Source organism: Pempheris klunzingeri, chromosome 7 (genome assembly GCF_042242105.1).
Source record: "Pempheris klunzingeri isolate RE-2024b chromosome 7, fPemKlu1.hap1, whole genome shotgun sequence".
Lineage (NCBI taxonomy): Eukaryota > Metazoa > Chordata > Actinopteri > Acropomatiformes > Pempheridae > Pempheris > Pempheris klunzingeri.
This window is the reverse complement of record NC_092018.1, coordinates 20,289,874-20,314,693: the sequence shown is the minus strand read 5'-3', so window position 1 is coordinate 20,314,693 and position 24,820 is coordinate 20,289,874. Positions and strand designations below refer to the sequence as shown.

General features: G+C 39.1%; 1 protein-coding gene across 1 annotated transcript in view; it reads left to right on the top strand.

Moving 5' to 3' along the window:
• Positions 1-22,855, top strand: part of npr3 (natriuretic peptide receptor 3) — a 29,417-nt gene extending 6,562 nt beyond the window's left edge. The window contains exons 2-8 of the mRNA XM_070834387.1: positions 18,036-18,158; positions 19,063-19,238; positions 19,885-20,020; positions 20,940-21,034; positions 21,167-21,284; positions 21,391-21,475; positions 22,104-22,855. Coding sequence (XP_070690488.1) covers positions 18,036-18,158; positions 19,063-19,238; positions 19,885-20,020; positions 20,940-21,034; positions 21,167-21,284; positions 21,391-21,475; positions 22,104-22,215 — 845 coding nt within the window. The 3' untranslated portion in view covers positions 22,216-22,855. The remainder of the gene's footprint in view (positions 1-18,035; positions 18,159-19,062; positions 19,239-19,884; positions 20,021-20,939; positions 21,035-21,166; positions 21,285-21,390; positions 21,476-22,103) is intronic.
• The last annotated feature ends 1,965 nt before the right edge of the window (positions 22,856-24,820 follow it).

Genomic DNA, 24,820 nt, shown 5'->3' with positions numbered 1-24,820 from the left:
TACCATAGAACTCGTGCTTGCTTTGAAACCAGGCCACTGGCACCAAGTGGTCAATTGACTGCATCATGGAGGAATTCCCCTTCAATCTGGTGAAGGCCCTAAAGAAGGCTGATTATGCCACCTGAAATCCTTTACTGCTTTGCATCATCACTGCAAACTCCTAGCTCATAGTCACACTCCTGTGCACTGTCTCAAACAGCTGGAAAAAAGGGCTTTGATGTTCTTACAGGGTATTGGATTACCCTCTGTTTTTAATCAACTGTGTGTGTGTGTGTGTGTGTGTGTATATGTATATATATGTATATATATATATGTGTGTGTGTGTGTGTGTGTGTATGTATATATATATGTGTGTGTGTGTGTGTGTGTGTGTGTGTGTGTGTGTGTGTGTGTGTGTATATGTATGTGTGTATATATATATATATATATGCGCATCATTATGAACACAAGGTTTTTATTAAACTAAAATTTAGATTCTTGTCAGCCTCAAACTTCTCATTGGCAATCATGTATGTTATAAATATTGAGGACCTAGCATCCCTTGGCTTGAGAAGGTATCCTCACAACGAAAGTACCTCAGTTATTGCAGGCCCTTGAATATTACACTGTCCTTCACAGACTGGCTGATTATGATGCCCAGGGTAGGAAACCTGCACAGCTGTGCGTCAGCAACAAAAACACACAGCAGTGCTGACCGTCCATGTTGCCAGACGCATCCATAAAAGACATCTTATTACTATGGTTGAGGCCAGCATGGATCCTAGGTGAGCAGATGGTAACTGTGAACTGTCTACCATATCCTGTGGTGTTTACCTTGGCACACTCACTGCCGCAAGGGCTGTTGTTGTCTTCAACCTGCCTCTATTTCAAGCATGCCCTGTCACTCAATATAGATAACTCAGATCTGAAATACTGTTGGATATCAGTATGGCAACTTGTGACTACCCAGTCATCATAAACATGCAGTATGTAGTGGGAATGCAGCTCAGGACAAATGGGGCAGTCTGCTGATGTGTGGATGTGATCATTCCCAAGTTGCAGATTATACTTGAGTATCAAGTGTTGAGGATGGAGAATGCCAAGCCTCAAACAACCTTGCTGCCCACATCCTGGTGACACACATCATCCGCCACACGAATGTTGCAGTTGTGAACATTCACAGCGTACGCAAAGATGGGCTAATCCGGAGCTTCTGGATGGGAAACCACAAAAGTCATTCTGTTTGATATATACTGACGTACATTATCATATTCACACAAGCAATGCTAAGGAAGCCAAGTGGTTTGTAAGACCTGCTCTGTTGTCCACATGAGACCTTAGTATATGCAAGCATGAGCTTAGTTCTAGTGAAAAATGGGGGGTGCATGATTAGTGATGGGCAAGGGCAGGCATGGCAGGAAAATGTTAATTTAATTGACACCTAAAAGTGCCATTTCCCACAATATAACAGTATAAAGGTGAGTTTATATTGCTCCATGAAATATTAGTTTTTTATTGTGTTCTGTACTAGTTTTAGCAGTAAGAAACTGATTAAATGCCTCAGACTGGACATAATGCATTTATTTCATTGTTTGCAAAGACAAATTACAAAGCAAACTTACCTGGACATATTTCAAATCAAAACAAAGCTTTTATTGTGTTTGTCATCTGATTTAACATTGTGTGCATTTCAGTTTGTAAGCCATGATAAACCTGTAAAGTAACCCCTAAACCCAAAAAAGAAATAACTCTAAACCCTAAAACAAATAAACCCTAAAGAATACCCACCGCCTCCCCTATACCCACACTGTATGCCTGTGTGTGTAAAAGTAAACTATCAACATCACCTTTTTGTATCAACACAGGATTTGAACCACAGTCTCCCAGATAAAAGTTCTATTGTCCACCTTTTCATCCACCATGACCCAAGCTCCTTAATTGATTTTGTCGGAATTTAAAGTACATTATCTATTTCCTGAAGTCTCTACCAGAAGGCCCTGAAGTCAAACTCCTTCCAGGCTCAGTGATTGAAACCAGACAGCCACACAGATATCCAGAGATGCAGTAAGGTAATTAGTTAGTGTATCTTATGTAGTTCTCCAGGATTTTGTTTGGACTACAGTAGTGTAGTCCTGACTGGGCCTGAATTACAACCACAGCGCACTTTTGCATAATTTCCTGCCTTCTGCAACCCTCGCCTAAGCCAAACGGAGTACGGAAACAGACAGTCTCCTGTTGTGTGCATAGACTGTGTGGTTGTTTGCCACATGTGTGAAAGGGCATTCTCTAGGCATTGCCAGTTATATCTAATTTCAATCCAAACTTTTGCAGTTGCACCAATCTTGTGTTGTTGACCTGGGCTTGTTGTTATACTTGTTCCAGTATTATTTTTGGAGATTGGAGGAAGTACTGACAGTCCGCAGTAAAGTACAGTTACTTTTGTCTTATAAGTGACTCAAGTGAAAGTATTAAGTTGACATCCCAAAGCTGACTTGAGTTTAAGTCTCTTAAAAGTCCTTGTAAAAGTAAACACAAAAAGTAAAGTGCAAACTTGATTATTACTTAGACACCAAAAGGACTACTTGACATTATGAAACTGAGTAAACACCAACAAAATGAAAAACATTAATGAGTTATTGTATTAGGTCTTAATTTGCCAGACTAGTGCAGTGCCTGTTTGGGGCATGGCTATTCAGAGTACATTCAGTGCCCATTCGGAGCAAGCTGATTGGTTGGCTCATGGTATAGCTGCCTACAGTGTTGTTCATCTAAATGTTCAATAGTGCAGAGGCCTGTGGGAAGAAGCTGTTCTTATGTCTGGTTGTTGTGGCGTACAGTGATCTGTGGTGCCTGCCGGAGGGTAGGACATGGAACAGGTTGTGTGGTTGTGTGGTTGTTTTCTGCCCATTTCCTGACTCTAGACATGTATAAGTCCTGGATGGAGGGTACGTTGGCACCAATGATTTCATCTGTTGTCCTAACAGTCTGTGTCTGTCCTGCTGGGTGGCCAATCCAAACTAGACAATAATGGGTGTACAGAGAACTGACTGGATGACTGCAGAGTAAAACCCGTCAGCAACTTCTTTAGCTGGTGCAGAAAGTACATCCTCTGTTGGTCCTTTTTGAAGATGGAGTCAATGTTCAGGGACCATTTCAGGTCCTGGGAGATTGTCCATCCCAGGAACCTGGAGTGCTGTTAATCAATCAATCAATCAATCTTTATTTATATAGCGCCAATTCACAACAGCGTTATCTCAAGACGCTTTACATGAAGAGCAGGTCTAGACCAAACTCTTTAATTAGAGAGAGACCCAGCGATTCATGAATTCAAAATTAAGGATTCAAGAATTCCCACATGAGCAAGCATCAGATATTATATTGAGCAACAGTGGCAACTCCCCTTTAACGGGAAGAAACCTCAAACAGACCCAGGCTCAATGTGGGCGGCCGAGAGAGAGAGAGAGAGAGAGAGAGGGAGAGAGAGGGAGAGAGAGGGAGAGAGAGGGAGAGAACAAACAGCAACCAACGTACTAGCAGTGACTATAGCACTAACAATAGGAGTGTGACTAAAAGATTAGCAGTATGATATTACTGAAAAACATGATGAGTGGCCGACGATCCGCAGCAGCCTGTTGCTGCAGCTCTTGTCATTTCTGTAACTTATTCTTGTGTTAAGGTGTGTTTTTCAAGTTTTTAGTTGACTCTACCAAGTTGACAAGGCTACTTTCAATTTTGGAAGTTTAACTCACCATTACTCTTCTACTATCTACACTGTGTAAGAGCAGTGAGGGCATTGTTTATGCTGTTGAGGACATGCCGGGGTTGCAGGGCTGGAGCTAAAAGGAGAGCTAAAAGGAGGAAACATAAACTGTCTGTGCCAGCAACCATGATGGGGAACCTGAGGTCTTTGGGGAATAAGACAGATGAACTCAGCGCACTGATCGGCAACCAGTGGGAATACTGTGAGTGCAGTATTATGTGTTTCACTGAGATGTGGCTGCACATGCACATCCCAGATCACACTAGCTTTTCCCTGGCTTCAGGACCTTTCAGGCTAACAGGGACGTTATTCAGAGGGTTATGAAGAAAGATGATGGGATTGCACTGTATGAGTGAGAGGTGGCATAATCCTGCTCACGTTCATGTGAAGGAATGTCTTTGTAGCCCAGATATTGAACTGTTAGCTGTTGGGATGTGCCCCTATCATTTGCCAAGGGAGTTCACATGTGCCATTTTTGTTGCAGTTTACATCCCACCATCAGCTGATATAGAGGCCGCAAGTGATGCCCTTCTCTCTCCTGTTGCAAAACTCCCAACAAAACGTACTAATGCCTTTGTAGCTAGTAGTGGGGACTTAAATCGTGTGACAATAGACAAAACTCTACCAACTTTTCATCAGTTATGTTAACTGCAACACAAAAGAAAATAACTTGTTGGACCTGTATGCTAATGTTAAGTAAGCATACAGCAGCACTGCCATTTTCCCTCTGGGCAGATCTGATCACAACCTGGTCCTGCTGACACCGACATATATCCCCCTGGTTCAACGGCAGCCTGTATCCACATGGACTGTGAGGAGGTGGACTCAGGAAACCAGCGAGGCACTGCAGGACTGTTTTGAGTCCACAGACTGGGATGTACTTTGTGTGCCACACAGAAGCTGAAGCTGGAGGCCAAACTCCAGGAGAACAATGGTAAGGGATGTGTGTACTGGAATGAACTCACAGGGTTCAACGCGAGCCAAAGAGGCTCCAGGTCCCGAAAGTATTAGCCTACGGGTCCTGAAGACATGTGCCAGCCTTGATTCGGCAACACCTGTTAAACCTGAGCCTGATCCAGGAGAGAATACCTGTGCTGTGGAAGATGTCCTGCCTGGTTCCTGTGCCAAAGAAGACGACCCCCACCTCAAAGACTATCAACCAGTTGCTCTTACATGTAATGAAATTGCTGGAGGGCTGGTCTTAACGCACCTGAGGCTGCACGTTAAGTCGTCTATGAGCCCTCTACAGTTTACCTACCAGTCATACCTGGGGGTGTGGACGATGCCATCATCAGCAGCAGCGGTCAACACTATCCATCCACAACTACTGGAGGAGAAGATCCATTATGGCACAGACTCACCCATCCCCTCTTCTATCACATCAGCGTGTGGCTGCACTGTGGCTGCATCTCTCTTACCTGGGCCCTCCATGGACACCGACAGAAACCTTCTCACCTCTGAGCCTGGTTCTGTTTGAGGTTTCTTCCCGTTAAAGGGGAGTTTTTCCTTGCCACTGTTGCCTACTAGAATATCTGATGCTTGCTCATGTTTGGATTCTTGTATCCTTCATTTTTATTCCTGAATTGTTGGGTCTCTCTCTTAATTAAATCAATCAATCAATCAATCTTTATTTATATAGCGCCAATTCACAACAGCATTATCTCAAGACGCTTTACATAAAGAGCAGGTCTAGACCAAACTCTTTAATTAGAGAGAGACCCAACGATTCAGGAATTCAAAATTAAGGATTCAAGAATTGGCAAGGAACAGTGGCAAGGAAAAACTCCCCTTTAATGGGAAGAAACCTCGAACACACCCAGGCTCAATGTGGGCGGCTTCTGTAGGGGTCCGCGTTGGGTGGAGGTTGGACAGAGAGAGAGAGAGACAACACAAACAGCAACCAACGTACTAGCAGTGACGATAGCACTAACAATAGGAATGTGACGAAAAGATTAGCAGTATGATATTATTGAAAAACATGACAAGTGTCCGACGATCCGCAGCAGTGATTCATGAAGCAGAGAACCACATCAGCAGGACCAGGACCAGGACCAGGATCCACAGGAACCTGAGAGATGAGAAAGATAGCAAGATAGCAAGTTAGAGGCAGACATTTGGCTGACATGAGACATAATGATGGAGAGGAAGAGGAGGATAGAGAAAAGAGGAGCTCAGTGCACCATAGAAGTCCCCTGGCAGTCTGAGCCTATAGCAGCATAACAAGGGGCTGGTCTAAGGCCTGATCCAGCCCTTAACTATATGCCTTGTCAAAAAGGAAGGTTTTTAGTCTACTCTTAAATGTAGAGAGGGTGTCTGCCCCCTGAACCCAAACTGGAAGGGGGTTCCACAGGAGAGGAGCCTGATAGCTGAAGGTTCTGCCTCCTGCACTACTTTTGGAGACTTAGGGAACCACCAGTAGACCTGCAGTCTGGGAGCGCAGTGCTCTAGTGGGGTAGTACCCCCCCCCCCAGGTTCCAGCAACCAGAGCTCTTTAAGATATGATGGGGCCTGACCCTTAAGAGCCTTATAGGTGAGGAGAAGGATTTTAAACTCTATTCTCTATTCTTTTACTGGAAGGCAATGAAGAGAAGCCAGTACAGGAGAAATGTGGTTTCTTCTTTTAGTTCTCGTCAGAACACGAGCGGCAGCATTCTGGACCAGCTGGAGAGTCTTTAACGACTTATTGGGGCAGCCTGATAATGAGTTACAATAGTCCAACCTAGAAGTGACAAATGCATGTACTAGTTTTTCTGCATCATCTATGGATATGATGGGCCTGATTTTAGAAATATTACGTAGATGGAAAAAGGCAATTCTAGATATCTGTTTAATGTGGGAGTTAAAGGACAAATCTTGATCAAATAAGACTCCCAGATTCCTCACAGTGGAGCTGGAGGCCAGAGTAGTGCCATCCAGAGCAGTTATGTTGGTAGAAAAGGTGTCTCTGAGGTGTCTGGGGCCAAACAGAATAACTTCAGTTTTATCTGAATTTAGCAGCAGAAAGCTCATCCAGGACTTTATGTCCTTAAGGCAGATTTGAAGTTTAGCCAACTGATTGGGTTCATCTGGCTTTATTGATAAATATAATTGTGTATCATCTGCATAACAGTGGAAATTAATGGAGTGCTTCCTGATAATATTACCCAGAAGAAGCATATATAAGATAAAGAGTATTGGTCCAAGCACTGAACCTTGTGGAACTCCATGTCTAACCTTAGTGTGGACAAAGGATTCATTGTTAACGTGTACAAACTGAAATCGATCTAATAAATAGGACTTAAACCAGCTTAATGCAGTTCCTTTTATACCAATGAACTGTTCCAGTCTCTGTAACAGGATGTGATGGTCAATGGTGTCGAAAGCAGCACTCAGGTCTAACAAGACCAGGACAGAGAGAAGTCCTCTGTCTGATGCCATAAGGAGGTCGTTTGTAACCTTCACCACTGCTCTAAAACCTGACTGAAAATCCTCCAATAGTCTATTAGAATTTAGAAAATTAAATTAAAAGAGATTGGTTAATTAAAGGATATGGTCGTGGACTTTTGCAGGTCTAAGCCCCCACTTCACCCAGTCAACATTTGAGGAAAGGACATGGAGGTGGTGCAATCCTACAAAAACATGATACAAGAACCTGGTCCCTGACCACAAGCTGGACTGGTCCCTGAATACAAATGCCTTCTACAGAAAGGGACAGGCCAAGCTGTTTTTCCTCTGGAGGCTTAGGCCCTTTGATGTCTGCAGTAAAATGTTGCACATGTTCTACTAGTCAGTGGTGGCAAGTTTATTGTTTTATGCTGCAGTCTGCTGGTTCAAACTGCATACCTGCTGGCCAACAGATTCGAACCTGGAACCTTCTTATTCAAATCAGGCTGATGACATATGGCGGAGTGCCAGAATATGGTGGTCTGTGGCCCAGTATGGCGTCGAGCTGGTCGTACCACTTGTTAGTATGGCAACCAGACTGCGACTGTTGTGGTCCCTCAGCTTCTTAAAATCTTGCATAAGTTTTTTCAACTTTTTCAACTGCCCTACATTTAGCTCCGCCAGCTTGTCGGCTATTCATCCATAGACTCGATCGTTTACATTAGAGCCGCCTGCGCTTCCTCCTCTCTCGGGTGGCTGCCGGCGTAGTCTCTGATAGGGTTCCGTACCGGCGTAGTATGTCCAAAACACAACCAAGCGCCGCAAGTCTTTCATCTTGCTTTGCCTTGATGTTTAGTCTCTTGGCTATAAGTTTTGCAGACTGAACATCTGGGATAGGCAAGGCACACAAAACTTTCGCTCTCGCTGATCCCTAGAGGGGTCGCTGCATCTATGCGCACCGCCATCATCATAAAAACACAATCTGCTTCATAGCTCAACTCTGCCACAGATACAGAGAAAATGGTATGGGCTCCAAGCTACCTAAGAAAGCATTGATTGGAAATTCTTTGAACTTTGGCCAGTAAGTAAAGTAAATGTGGAACAAGATTAATTTGTATGCAAGCTATGTAAGCTAGATCTAGGCTATCATTCCAGCACTAGCAACCTGAGGGGATGTCTCGTAACGCATGCACTCAAATGGTATCCTGATATCCGGAGCTCTACCCGATCTGCCTCGTCTCGACTCATATTTTACATGGCCCGCCACAAGTTTTCTATCTGCCACACAAGAGGCTTGAACTAAAACTTATTCCAGACAGGACAGGAGTCCAATCAATATAATTACAATCACAAGAATACCGTAAAGCAACAAGTAACAGAAATCACAACACAGCAGGGCAAAACCGGTGGGAAAATAATGCGTTTTGGATGTGCTGTGCTAGTAGTGGCTAATGTAGCCATGAGCCTCCAGCCTCTAGCCTGTAGCAGAGACGAGCCGCAGGCTAGATAGTTAGACAGATAGACAGATATTTCATTTGTCCCCACGGGGAAGGTCTGGTAAGTTCACTTTTTATAACTCTGCCTCCCCAGTTTTTTTTTCATTTTCAAACTTGTAGTACAACCCAGCGTCATGGCAGTTTATGTTATAGTCATAAAATTTTAGATTCATGGACACAAAATTCCCATTCATTTTTTCTCATTTGCTATTTGTTTTTTACTATGCCTGCTATATTACTCTACCTGTAACCTTGTGATTTCATCCTTGTGTTTATTTCTTCATTTCAATTTTATGAGCCTGCATCAGGACCCACTGGTGGTCACTGTCAATTTTTATCAACACAAATGGACTGATAAAATTTAGATAAAGAGATAAAAGAATAAAATCTTGTGGTTAAATGTTGAGTAATATAGCAGTTATACAAATAAATGAGGAAAAAACAGCTTCTGTGCTTCCAAGTCCCGACTGAAAAAAATGTGATGCAGACATGAAAGATATTTCAATTGAAGTACATAAGTGTGAAAATTGTGCTGGGTGTCACGTAATAAATGGAAAATTTATGTCTACATGCACAAATCTATAGTTTAGATTTCTTCTGTATTATACAACCTGACTGACTGTATCTGTATCTTACTGTACCTGGCCCTGATTCTCAACTATTAACTTGATTTGCTTGAACTGATTATTGATAATCATTGTTGATATGGTACACATAGAGGTTTCAAGGAACAGTTAAACCTTTTTGGGAAATTGCTTTATTTACTTTCTAGCTGAATTAGATAAGATCCAGCTGTTTCTGTTGCTCTGTTACAAACACATACGCACAGTAGAATACATTCCCCAGCAGTCTTGATTATAGCAGGCAATAATATTGTTTAGATGCTCAGCTATCTAACATCATTGTCTTATCAATGGCATTTCATATTGTGCAATACTTTGGTTAAAGATAAATCAGTGAGGGTGGCAGCAGTGGCAACAACAGTTGTATTAATAATTGTTATACTCTGCTGTGGTGAGCCAAAGGAGCTGTGGTCACAAATTGATTTATATAGATATTATATAAATAGATGTATAAGCCTCAGAGTTCAACTAACAGATATTTTATCAGACTGGAATTGGATCCAAAACAGAACCATCTATAGGAACATAGCCCTTGACAGGCTTGTCATTTTTAACTATTGAATGTATATTTCACATCATTAGTTCACTGCACAGTGAAGATAAAGGATCCTTTTTTCAGTTTGAGCCAATGAGACAAATGGTAAAATTATTACCCTAACTGTCTGTTGTTTACAAAGTCAAAGTTTGACCTACCTACCTTTGCACTTACTGTAGTTGCTTGCACAGTTTTCTGCTTTAAAACAAATATTTCTGGTGTGACCACTTGCAGTTTGACCTCCAAATAAAATGATAATTTTGATAAACTGCTGGGTTGTTTCCAAGCTGTCTTATTGTTTTATTGCTCTTTTCTTGTCTTTACTTTTTTATGATGTTTTATGAGTTCCCAGATGTTCTAAGTAACGCACTTGGACAGTGCCAGCTAACCACCATGAATGATGGTAAAAAATGCAAAAATAAGACCCAAGTTGTACTAAAGCAGGTTTATTACAGCAATAATATCCTTAATTGATTCTGTTCATCTCTATTTCTCCTTGACTGAAAACACAGGTTACCAAAGGCAGCTGTTAGTACATCATCAGCTTCTGTGCAACAGGTCTGGCAAAGATAATGCCTGCGGCTGTGCATTTATAATTGTATATACCCGTGGCTGAGATGAACATCATGATGTAATAGAGCAGAATCAGTTACAGTTAAACTGGACAGTGGTGGGACAAAAACAATTATATGTTAATTCAAATGGTGACATTATTTTTGCTTGTGGAGAGCCCAAACCACAAATGGCATTTCTTAGGTAATGATTCTGGTTGCACTAAGTGATGCAACTGTACTATAAGTAAAACTTAGCTTTCTTTTGAATTTAGCACAAAAACAGTTGGGGAGCTAAATACTGTATTCATATCAAGGCAGTTGTCTACACTACATATTATATATATGTATATATATACGTGTGTGTATGCCATATATATGTGTGTGTGTGTGCATATATATGTGTGTGTGTGTGTGTGTGTGTGTGTGTGTGTATATATATATATATAATTTAAGTCTAGGAAGAAATGCTGTAAAGTAAGAATGCTGTCAAAGATATACAATTTTATTGTTTATTTTGTAGCAATTTACAAAATACAAAGTGAGTCAACAGAAGAAAAATCTAAATCAAACCAATATTTTGTGTTTGGGGTCAAAACCGCATCAATTCTTCTAGGCATACTTGTACTCAGTTTTTGAAGGAACTTGGCAGGTAAGTTTTTTTCTAAACATCTTGGAGATCCAAGAACCACAGATCTTATGTGGATGTAGGCTGCCTCAAATCCTTCTGTCTCTTCATGTACTCCCAGACAGACTCGATAAGGTTGAGATCAGGGCTCTAAGGGGGCCATACCATCATTTCCAGGACTCTGGTATTGCTTGATGGATAAGTATCTTCCTGTATTTCTCAGCATTGAGGACATCATTAATCTTGACCAAATCTCCAACTCCATTTGCAGAAATGCAGCTCTTGCAAGGAAAGTCCACCATGCTTCAATGTTGCCGGCAGACACTCATTACTGTACCGCTCTCCAGCCCTTCTGTGAACAGACTGCCTTCTGCTATAGCCAAATATCTAAAAATTTGACTAATCAGTCAAGAGCACTTGCTGCAATTTTTCTGCACCCCAGTTCTTATGTTTTCATGCATAATTGAGTCGTTTGGCCATGTTTCCATGTCGGAGGTTTGGCTTTTTGGCCGCAATTCTTCCATGAAGACCACCTCTGGCCAGACTTCTGTGGACAGTAGATGGGTGTACCTGGGTCCCACTGGTTTCTACTAGTTCTGAGCTGATAGCACTGCAGGACATCTTCTGATTTCAAAGGTTAGTAAGCTCAATGTGGCTTTCATCTGCTGCACTGCAAGTTTCCTTGGTCGACCACTGAGTCACCTTTTCTTTGTGCCTCTTCAAAAGAGCTTGAACAGCACATCTGGAAACCTCAGTCTGCTTTGAAATCTTTGCCTGGGAGAGACCTTGCTGATGCAGTATAACTACTTGTGTCTTGTTGCTGTTCTCAGTCTTGCCATGGTGTATGACCTGTGGCATGAAACTGTCTTCCACAACCTCACCATGCTAGCAAAGTTTGGCTGTTATAACCCTACACAGCTGTTTCTGTTTCAGTTAATGATGAATGAATAACCTATATTTGATATTGATGATCATTAGCCTGTTTGGTATAATTGATTAATCATACACCTGACTCCGATCCTACAAAATCCCTGACTTTGTGCAAGTGTACCTAAAGAATTTATGCTGTTTTGAAGGCAAAGGGTGGTCGGACCAAATATATATAATATAATAATATATATATTAAAGCATCCTTACTTTACAGTATTTCTTTACAACTGCCTAAGACTTAGGACACAGTGGGTATGTATATATAAAAATGCCTGTCACTTCTTTGGAGAAATACCTCTCGTTGTTGCTGCCCAATCCACAGGCCTTTTATCTCAATTCAAAACGGACAAGCTATACAAACAGTCAATGGTAAGTGAACAATGTCACTTTAGCTGGCTTGCATGTATTTATTTGTATTCTATTAAGTTCACCTTTCTCTTGTTACGTTATGTTTCCAGTGATATAATTTTTGTTTACACTGTAACAAAAATTATATCACTGGCAAGTGACAACAGCTAGGGGGAAGTGATGAAATAGTTGCCAATTGTAGATTGTTGATTATAGTTTAACTGCAACATAATGGGAAGGGTGTTCATACCCTTAGGTACACGGGAGAGCCCATGGGGTTCCACAGATTTGTAAAGCAGTCACCACGGAGACAATCTACACCAACCACTGCTATTTCTTTCTGATCCAGGCCCAGAGGCAAGAGAAAATATGTCAGTGGCATAAATGAGAATTGTTCCTGCAATCTTTATAGCCAAACTACAAGAGACTACTACTACTACTACTACTACTACACAAGAGATGATGTTGAAGTAATGTCCTTGCTGCTGGCACTGATTGCACAATTAATGGTGATATCCAGATAAATGCTAATAATCACCCTAATCTTTAAGCATGCTTTCCACTGCGTTTCTGTGTTGCTGCATCTATGTGTTGCTTGGCAGCCATTATACAAAATATCGCTGATCAACTACATTGCTTGACAGAAGAAGAATTTGTTATTAATGAATTGTTGTTGTGTTTTTGCTGTGTGTTTTATGAAACGTCCAAGTAATTGCAGCCATACAAATAAATAAAAGCCATGGTTTACAATGATTTTTTAATTGCTTTAATGCGTTAAGTCACCAGTCAGACTGATGTTTTTGAAGATTCATTAGCATTAGCCTTGTTACTTAGGTGTACGAGATATGTTAGACGTAGTGTAACGTTAGCTAAAAATACATGTATAGCTCAGCAGATGAGGGGATGAACAATGAACCCCCGTGTCTTTACAAGTTAATTGTGACCATAGTTTCAAGACAAAACACCTAATATTGGATGATCCGCTCGGCCGAAGGATGCCTTGCTCACCTAAGTTTAGATAAGTTCAGTATTTCTGTGCTTCTGGAATACCATCCTGATGAGGCAAACACTGTAATAATAGTATATGTAAGATTTATTGAGAACATTTTTTTTAATTATTGTCTACTCATGATAAACCTTCACCCTTCTTCATTGTTTTTATGCTTTTGTATAATAATTTGCAGGGATGAGAAAGTCATGTTTTTCTTGTAAAAATCTCCTCATTAGTTTGCTACAGACTTTTGTACCCTTAACTGCACAATATTACGACATGTAGCAACTTCTCAGGAGGAAAAAATGAAGCACCACTCTTGTGATTGGTCAATTTCTGATGCTAATCCTCCTGGGACATGCACTTCCATCCTGAGTCTGTATAAAGTCTTTGTGTTTGGAGAGAACTTGTCCATGGCCTGCTGCATAGTTTTAAGGCAAGGACTAAATTTCTTAAAGGAGACATATTATGCTCATTTTTGGATACACACTTTTGTTTGAGGGTCTTTAAAGAATATTTTTGAATGCTGTAAAGTTTAAAAAATATTTTTTTTGTACTGTGCTGACTGCAACCTGCTCTTTTCACCCTCTTTCTGAATGCTCCATTTCAACTCCTGTCTCTTTAAGGCCCCCCTTCCTAAAAACCCATTCCTCTCTCATTGGTCAGCTCCAAATCAGCTAGGAAGGCATGGCCCACCAACTCCCATATCAGCTAGTGTTGTCTGAAAGGGAAATACTTTAGAGTTAGAATTAGAATTAGGTTTGCAACATGTTAATGGAAAGTTCAATAGGCTAACCTGTCATATAGACAGTAAAAACCATAAAACATAGCAGAACATCTAGCTTCTGAAATCTGAAGTCAGGTCATGGACAGCCTGATATCAATTTATCAGACTTAAGATTGTGCCATTATGTGCCCTCAGAAAATAAATGTAGAGTAAAATAACACTCAGTTTTGCAGTCATTGAGGGACGCTTCCATCACATTTCCTTTCAAATTTGTTGGGTCTTCACTTCCCCAGATGGTGGGTTGATATGAAGACTGTTATTCAGTCAAAAGCAGAACAAATGATGCACCTTACTCGTACTTTCGCCATCTTTTTTCTGAGTTTTTTTCCTGAGTCAGCAAGCCATTGTTGCAAGGTAACAACGATGGCAGAGAGCGAGGTGGATTCAGGTTTTTAGTGGGTAATCAGCCTACTAAAGGGTTGAAGGAGGTCATATGTTCAACAAGCCATGAAATTCAGAAAAGGGCCAATCTAAACGGTGTGTTTTCCCACACATTTATTGAAAGATGGAGCAGGAGAAAAAGGATGGAAACATGTTTATGTTGAAAAAACATCAAAAAGTGAAGTTTGCATAATGTGTACCCTTAAAGATTCAGCCTGAAAAAGACAAAGACAGCAATATGTAACCAGAGACAACGCTGTTAATAACAACAAACATGAAGTCATTGGTCAGCTTATCCAGTCATTCAGTCAATTTGGTAATCGACAGTATGTTGTTATGGCAAGGTTTGGCTCTATCCAACAAATTCTTTTCAGACATATTCATTTTAAAAGGAATGTGCTCCACCTTACTATGTTTTCTTTATCCCATTCATCTCTCTGACAGATGGATCCAACAACATAAATCCTTGTTTTTAAAGCACTGCTATTACAAACTTGCACAACAGTCCCCCATTTGCATATGCTTTAGCTTTACAGGTTTATGGCCAACACATGGTGCTTGAAATATACTGTGGGCACTGAGTAAATGCACCATGTGCTGCCCCATTCCTGAGTTAATTTGTAACTAGCATCAGTGCCCCTGCAAAAAGGAAAATCGAGAAGTTTTGAAATATTGCTGGCTGCAAGCGCTGCCCCATGGAATGGCTTGCAGAGCACACACAGGGCCAGTAGTGTGTGTAGAGCCCAGTGTAATTAAAGGGTGCTATAGTGCTGGCAGGACTGAGGTGAAGTTTGTCCCACCGACTCAAGGGATATTTCAGGAGGTGTGTTTAAGTGACAGACTTGTGAGGAATGTTCCAGCAAGACTCTGAATCTTCTTTATTAACATGGACGCTGGGGTTGCTGTGTTTCCAGTTGCAAATTGTTGTTTAACTACTTGTTTTTTGGTTTATTTACTTTTATAATCACTGGGACACCAAAGGAAAATTTTATATGAATCCAGTTGCTCACTGCATTACTTTCAACGATTCAATGTTTAGTTTAAAACAAATAGGGCAACAAATGCAAATAGCTACACCACTGGGTTTCTGTCACTGATAACACAGCTGGCAGTGCTGTTACTGTACGGCTCACTTTGCCTGAATCCTTTTTGGAAGCGTATGGTTAGATAAAGGGATAATTCTGAATATGATGTCACTTTAGTGTTCTTGCCTGCAAAGTTCATGAATATGAGCTGTATTACTCTATCTATCATCCACCTTTGAGCAGCACAGCATGCTCACCACACCAATTTTTGTTAAATTTTGGTCCCTATATTTGCTGAAAGCACTCCCACATAAACATTGCTAAGATCACACAAACCCTTGTATGCTCTATGGGATCCTTAAGCTGATTAACTTTTCCTACAGCCATTTGGACGCAGCAGTTCTATCTGCAGGCTCTAATCGGAGTGACACGCATTGGAAATCCATTGGTTAAATTTTGCAGCTAGTTCCAGGCTATTGCAAACTTACTACAGAAAAACCTCTGTGCTTATATGCACATCAAACTTTCATGAATAATCATAGGCCAATTGAAAGGTATTCCTCTTTTTAATAATTCCACCAAGATCACCCAGCCCTCTCAATTCTGTCCCAGTCTCTTAATCTAAAATCTTAAACGAATCTTAAATGGCTGGAGTGCCAAATTTATATTTTACGATTAAACATGTTTGTAATGACCAAGTTGATGTGTGAGAGTAACATTGTTGGTTAAATGAGAATTGAATTAGGATTGTGAACATTATGGTATGGCCTGTCTATGCCACAAATACTGAAAAACATTTCAGTCAGTGGCTTTGATTAATTGAAACTTTAAAAGAAATTTAGAAAATAAGTAAAAATACAAAGTATACTCAGCCTGCATTACAGTAAACCATATTTATTCTTTAATTTTTTTTATTTTACTGACTACACACAACACTATACGTTCATATATATACGACATCAATGTCCCAGATGAAATGTTAAGAAGACTTTCTACTTGGTTCCAAAGATGTCAGTGTGTCATGGCAGTCACCCAGCAAAGTCATCCACCAGGGTCTGCGTTCCTCCTCCTTTTCCTGACACCCCACAATCATTAGAGCACTTCGGCAGGTTGTATGAGTCCGAGTTGTAGCTGAAGTCAGAGGTGTATAGAGGAAGTGTAAACAGGAAGTAGGAGAGGACAGTTCCCTGGAGTCCCCCTTAGTCCTAATCACAGTTCCCCAGCCTTATACATTGTGCCCTGCTGGTCAGGTAATGCGTTATCAAGGACACAAGTAGATTGTTTTCACCTGCATAGCCCTGAGCTTGTAGCCCAACAGTAGAATCTGTAATGTGTTAAAAGCACTAGAAAAGTCAAAGAACTTCACTGTGCTCCCAGCTTTGTCCAGTTGGGAATAAGCTCTGTAGCAGGAAAATCAGGTAACGGATGTTCTCCTGGTAGGCAAACTGCAGAGCATCCAAAAAGACATTACATCAGCCCATTTGATGAGCTTTTACAGTCTTGTTGTCTTATTTTTTTTTCTGTTGTCATATTGGTTCTCAAATTGTCCTATTTGATGGTTGTATGGTGCAATATTTCAAATTAGCCGAATCATTTTTGAAAATCATTGACCACACAGGTAATGTTAAAATGATTTTTGAAGTGGCATTGAATTAAGTATTGTCAGTACTGTACAGTAGATAGTGGTCAGCACACCCCCAGTTTGGAGAAGCAGGCAGGAGTTTCAGAGTGGACGCTGAGCAATGTGCTTTTTTTTTTTTAAATGCTCACCTAGGAAATAAATCAACTTAAAGTGTACACTATATTTAGTATAGTGTACTATATTGTATAGTGTACTATATTTAGGATTTTTACACTTTATTTAGGTCTTTCCTACAGGGAACTGAAACAGTTATCTCTCTCTCTCTTCCCTCTCTTCAAAGCCACCAGACTCCTTTAACAAAAACAGTCATTTTGACTTGCAGAACACAGGAGGTGCTGGTCTTCCTCTGCCCTGATTGATTAGTTATTGTGTTAGTGTTATTGTATGACTCTGATGTTTTAAATGGTTAGTTTGGATCTGAATAAATGTGTTGGTTTGTTGATGGAGGCGGGGTAGAGAGGCAACACCTAAACTAAAAGTAAATCTGAGAAAACGAAAATGAAATGAAATATACAAATTCATAGTGTATGTATTAGGTCCCTTCAAATAATCTACAGGGTTTATTGTTTTGTTTATTGTCTTGTGCTCTTCTTGTCTCTTCATGATCCTATTTGATCTGGAATTAATACTGTCTATTTCTAGGAATTCTATTACAAGCTGCTCTGCCAGGATCTAACTGTAGTAGTTAACTGTAGTAGTAGTAGTTAATTAGTTTTTAGATTGTGGTTTGGTTTGGTTTTTTGGTTCTTTATACATCTTCTGTCAATAAGGATTTCTGCCAATCGATAATTATCTAACCTTATTTAAAGGTTTTTCTTTTCCTCAAAAGTGGTTTAACTTCATCAGATGTCAGCAATGAACCGATAAAAATGATTAATGAGGAAATCTCAATTATCTAATGATCATTGTGGTTAGTAGAATTATATTATGGTATTCATGCAAACTACTGACTCTGCTTTATGACTACAACTGCCTTTGTCTCTGTGTCATCTGCAGTGGTGATCATGTGCATGGGAGCAGACAAAATTCGAGAGATCATGCTGGCTGCACACAGACGACGGTTGACCAATGGCAATCATATGTTCTTTAATATTGACCTCTTCAATGCCTCTTCTTATGGTAAAGTTAACATCACATTACTTTTATATGTGTTTTTACAAACTGAAGTAACAATCCAACTGAATTATTATACATGTTCTGCAGTCTTAGTGTATGAATAAGCTTTCTACTTATCTCCATTGCAGTCGATACACATTTGTACAGCAAAACATTTACTGTAATTTTGGCTCTGTGAGACAGAGAAAATGAAAAATGACAACTTGTGACAGTGACATCAGGGAAATTAGATTTAAAATTAAATATTGATGATGAGTGTGAAGTGATAACTTTAATTGGAAGGTTCAGACATAAAAGATATTTCTCTGAAGAGCTGGTGGAGGAAATCTGTCTGTAAGGGAGGGGGACCAGATACATCTGCCAGAGCAAATAAAACGTGACCTTGCAGATGTTTCTGGTTCTTAGACTCGATGGAGACCAAAGCAGAGCTAAAAGTAGAGTGAATTTTGACTTCAGGTGGACACAGACAAGACTCCCAATGAATGATAATGTTGCTCTTCATCTGCTAGGTGAAATACACGTTCTGTATTACAATCTAATATTAAGTCATGCCCATTGACCTCTCCGACCCACGCTTCTACTTTTGGCCTCCTTACATAAAGGGCACATTACTTGGTGTTTGTTCCATGCAGCATCACACTGAAAGTAAATTAGCTAGTAAAGGCAAAGTGGGCAAGGTTTAGTGAAATGTTTTATCAATCTATCAATTGTTTTTCCCTAAAATATCATGTTTCCTCCTGAACACCTCTGTTCTGTAAGGATGGCACTTTAGCTAGCTAATTAGCTCATTAATCATGTCTTACTGTGGATGCATTATTTCTTTAAATGATTTTGATCAAACAATAATGTTTAACAACAATGTTTGGAAAATGTACCTTGTTTCTGCCCCTCTTAAATTAAATTCTAGGCAATGGCTCGTGGAAGAGAGAGGATAAATATGACAACGATGCAAGGCAAGCCTATGCTTCCCTGAACACTGTGACGTTGCTCAGGACAGTCAGTCCAGAGTTTGAAAACTTCGCCATGGAAATGAAAAAGTCCAACAAAAACACCGGGTTTCATGATTGCAAAGACTGTGGAAGTGTACGTATGTCTGTCTATCTCACACTCAATTATTTTCATAGCCTTGAACACATCTTATGGATCTTATCTATCTGAAATATGTTTGTGAAGCAAAAACAAAAATGAGCAGGTGGGTTACAAGTTCCACCTATTACTCAGGCACATAGAATAATCCTCCATCTTAATATGTCTATTCATTCACATCTTTGCTTTACTGTCTTTTCTCTATTTTCTCGTCAGAAATTCAATTTGTGTGGCCTAGTGTCATGACTCAGTTGATGCATAACTTGTAGTAATAACTGATTAAAGTGGGCCTTGCTTATTGCAACAAATCTTAATTTCTATCACAATTTTAAAAAAAAATCAATTTTAAAAAATATCAATTGACATCTATCCCCACATGTGATGTCATTGCCTCAACTTGTGAGTGGGTTTGTGAAGTTTTTTTTTGTTTTTTTTTAAGACTTGGTAGGTAGGTTGAGTTATTCGCAGTTTTCTTTCATTTTCAATTTTCTTTTATGATAATAATAATCTTAAAATAATAATAGCAATTTTTAATGCACCGTCAATACCAGCTCTGTGTTACTGTATTTAAATGATCATTTCTTATTTCTATCTTAAGACGACACTGCGACTGTCTTACTCTTGACTATATGTTCCATTTCAGGTCAACATGTTTGTTGAGGGATTCCATGATGCCATGGTTCTGTATGCTATTGCCTTGCATGAAGCCATGAAAAATGGATACAGTAAGAAGAATGGAACAGAGATTACCTCACGCATGTGGAACAGAACGTTTGAAGGTAAAACACACTACTCACACTGAAAAAACACACTCACACTGAAACAGAAATGATTTGCACACCACTATGAACAGTGTTTCGAGTGTCGTGTAGTAAAAATATAAAGCCAAAATATAAATACAGTTATTTCGAATCCTAAGAAATAAAATACAGATTTGCAAAGTTTATAAGAGTAGAGTTACTCTAAAAAAAGATGTTGGTACCTTGCTACAAACCATCATCAGGAACAGGTAGAGGTGTAAATAACACGGCTGATTGCCCCATTGCACCAGTTATGTTGATGATGTCAGGAGCCTATACTGTTCGTAAGATAGGACTGACAATATTCTCAATGTCATGATTGCAGTTTAATACCTATTCAGATATATGAAAAATGCTTGACATGTGCTATTAAGAACCACAATACTGTCATTTAGAGTTAAAAAGAACTAAGTTAAAGGTCCTGTTCAAGAACATATCTTCACCCCTTTAGAAAACAATTTAGAAAACAAATCAATAAAACACCAGGATATCCAAATACATTTATCGGTTTGATAATGAGTATGTGCCATAGAAATGTGCTTTGAATACAAGAAACACTAAAAGGCAATATAGGGGTGTGTGTGTGTGTGTGTGTCATATTAATATGAAAATATAAAACAGCCTGACATCAGATATAAAACAGAACTAAAACGAAGGTGCTTATGTGGTCAGATATTGCATGGATAAGTCTTAATATTACACAGATATTATAAACATCTATGGTATGGTTAACTAAAATAATTGCGATCATTGAATGGGTTGGCAAGTGGCCTGCCCATCCCAATTTCTTGTCTACGTAACGACCCAAAGCTGGGAGCAAGTGACTTTTACGATGGATGGATGGATGGATATTCGGAGTGGAGCTAAATAATCTCATTGCCTTTATGGGGTTGGACAGGAATTGCTGGCCGGGTATCCATGGATGTCAATGGTGACAGAATTGGAGATTTCTCTTTGATGGCCATGACCAATGTTGAGGCAGGAACCTATGAGGTAAGAAGACGCAAAATACCAACATTGTGATGAACCATCCCCAAGGTGGTAACATCTTCACTAACAGGCAGAAGATTGTAAATGTGCTTGTGCAAATTCAACTGAATGATAATATGGTGTACTAACTTACAGGTGGTGGCCAACTACTTTGGTGTAAATGGAACTTTTCAACTGCTGCCTGCCTTCAACACTGACCATTTTACTCTGAGAGGAAGATATAAAGCGCACACAGAGATACCAGACAAATCATGTAAATGAATACTACAGTTTACTGAAACCTGTGAAATTTGACTTTTTGTTATCTACAGTATGTGTGATATAACGCATGTTTTCCCAACAACTGCTCTTCCAAACAGGTGGACTAGGAGTATCAGCATTGACTGGAGTCATAGTGGGAGCTGTCCTGGGAACTGCACTACTTATAGCATTCTACTTTTTCAGGTGACATTTATCTTTTCATGCACTAATACTATAACATTCAAGTACTGTTTGGCTCAGCTGTCGGTTAAATCACATGTCCTCGCTTCACCCTCAAAGGCTTAGAGACTCTTTTGTTCCTTTAAATAACAAATTAGCAGTACATTTGAAAATAATTGTGCCATGATTTTGACTGTAAAAATGGATGACATAGATAAAATGGTTTAAGATAAAATAATAAAAGATAAAAATGTAGGTATTTCATAGCTTCATAGTCTCATCTAATTCTGCTGGTTTTAATCACTTTTTAATTGATGGCTTAGAGCTATGGATGCAGTGAGAGCATCACAGGCAGGAGACAAGCTTTTAGTTAAATCATATTATCTAAACCCCCAATTTGGAACTGACAGCAAAAAATATAATAGTGTATTGCATCGGGGGGGGATAGATATAATGAATGGATATAGCTTTGTGTATGTAAGTACAGCACTCGCTGAAAATGACTCACTTTGTTTTACAACACAATTTTGATAATTATTTCCAAGTGTTCTTGTGGTTGCCTCCCTATCTTAAAGATTTTGGTGAGTGAGATTTTATGATAACTGAAAGGATGGAATGACTGTAAAAATGAACAAGTTTTATTCCCGTGCAGAAAAAACTACAGGATTACCATTGAGCGTCGCACGCACAGTGAAGAGTGTGACACTGGGAAGCACCATCAGTTACGAGAGGACTCCATCAGATCAAACCTCTCCGCAGCATAATCAGCAACAGCAGAAATCACGGCAGTCTCCTCATAGAGAATCACAGATCAGAATGTGATCTAAGACTTTGCAATGGTTGTCAGTGGAGCCACGCTGTTAAAAACAAGATAGTTTGTATCCTTTTAATGTTTTGACTTATTGTAACTCAGGACAGTTGTAACAGTCACAAAAGCACCACTTACTTGGATTTTCCTTATTACAAATGTATATGATTGTTTTGGTGTATAGAAAGCTTTGGCCATAATATTCTTGAATGATTTTTTAAAAATATTTTGTTTCATTTTGTAATATTCAGACGGTGGTCACCATTATGGTGGATGATTCAGAGCACACAGTGTCTCTAACACTACACTGGCATGCACTGGTAGGGTGAGTGAGGTCTACTTTTGCCCTTCAGCTTGACAGGACAAATAGTAGCCCGTGTTTATGGATGGTTAACAGCAAAACTTTGAGGAAATGATACAGCTGGAGCCAACTAACTAAAAAGGGATATAGGCTAGGTCTATATCTGTAGGCTATAAGCTACTGATATTAAGCTACTGATATTGAAAGATTTTCAGTTTACCATAATCTTGCTGAAATCCAGCAGCCTCCACAGAAATCTAATTCCTAACTGAGCACATTCAGAAAACAGTGGGTCTCATTTAATCTTAAAAGTACACCTTTAGATGGTCCCATTTACTGTATTTCCTTTTTAAATATGTCTACTTAATACATTCAATTGCTACCTGCACAAGAAATTGTGGTACTACTTTCTGATAATACAATATATTATACAACTTTCTTTTCATAGCTCTTGCGTTTAGTTCTGTCAGTAATTATCATCTCACCTGTCTGATCTTGTGTCAGGTCTGTTTTTAACCTATTTTTGTTTTTAGCAAAATAACTGTTCTGGGAACCAGTTAGTTTGAGTACAGCATTACCATAATTGATCAATCCAATGGTGAGAAACCAAAAATAGTAGTAAAAAACTAAAACATAATGAGTCTTTTTTTTCCTTTCATAGGACTATAAAGATAAAGCAAATTTCCTGGTGGATAAACTCAAAATTAATTTTATTAATGACTCATTACTGACGCACTTATTATTAAATGGTTTATTAAGTTTACCAAAGACAGTTTGTTATTATTTATACAGTATTTCTTATCAGGAAGTAAAACTGAAATCATAATTAATTGTGATATTCATGATAGATAATTTCTGTGTCATAAAGGCAGTGTGAAATGCTTTCCATAAAAAGTAATGAAAAAAAGTATTTCACTCCACATTAGTGATGAAGTTTTATAGCAAATTATTTATCTTTTGGGTTGCATTAGGATTTGTAGGATTATATATATATATAGAAACAAAATAAAGACTATTGGTTCAGTTTTCTGTGTTTGGGGAAATTACTCAGAGGGTTAAAAGATTTGTTGTATATACAATTTCACAAAAACGTTTTATTCTGGAGCACAACATTCGCTTGTTTTATTCAAAGCTCTGTATAACATCTATAGTGACTTTTAGTATCTGATAGGGTTTAGCAACTTATAGGGTATGGTGACCTTAATGTATTTAAACTATTTTGTGTTATTTAATATCAATATTTCAATATAACATCAATATTTTAAAATATTCTTCTCAATGATGATTTTATAGTGATGTTAATCCTACTTTGTGTCTTCATATCATTTCTCCATCATATCCTAAATTACACCCTACACCCTATACCTTACACACTTCTGTCGAACCCATGGTAATATTCAGTGAGCTCTCTATGAGCTCCTCCAGTCCTGTTGAAGTGTTGAATGTCCTTGGGCAAGACACTGAACTCCAAATTGCTGTGTCTATACATGTGTCTCCATTCTTGCACCATCTGATTTAGCTGTTGATATTTCTAGAATGCAGATGTCATGAAAATTTATATATCTAAGTTTGACCTAATTGTGTTTGCTGATCCATCCAGTTTTTAAGGGTAACAACCTACCCTGCTGTTGAAGCTGTTAAAATCACCTTTCACAGAGAATGATTCTTACTGTAAACAAAAAAACAGAAAAAGTGGACAGTTAAATTTGCAATATAGACCTGAGGACCTCAATAATAAAGGCCTTCATTTACCTCAACTGCAGAGGCTGTTATTTGAATGACTCTCCTACTAACTGTAAATGATAATTCTGAATTTAATTTTGAAAAAATTAAATGTCTCATATAATTAAAAACCTCATATAAAGATGATGCTTTGTGCCGCAATGCTGTCTCAAAAACATCAATGTGAATGTCATTTTTAAATCTGTTTATGAATTTAGTCATTTCACCACAACAGCCTGCAGTCTCTGTCTGTGTCTCTGCTTGTCTAACCACTGCTATCAGGATTCTCCTGATAAAATGGTCCATGGACACATAAATAAACTAATCAGCTGGACAAGCTGTAGCTGAAGTACCCCGTATATAATGTCAACAATGTAATGGCTGATACAAATATGACTCCTGATTCACTAGTGAGAAAGGCAGAGGGATGGGGAAGGGTGGGGAGTTACATATCAATCCTACTTGTTAATTTCAAAGATGATAAAAGTTTGTATCAACTGATCTTTAAAACATGACCTGGTGTCCTAAATTGCTAGTA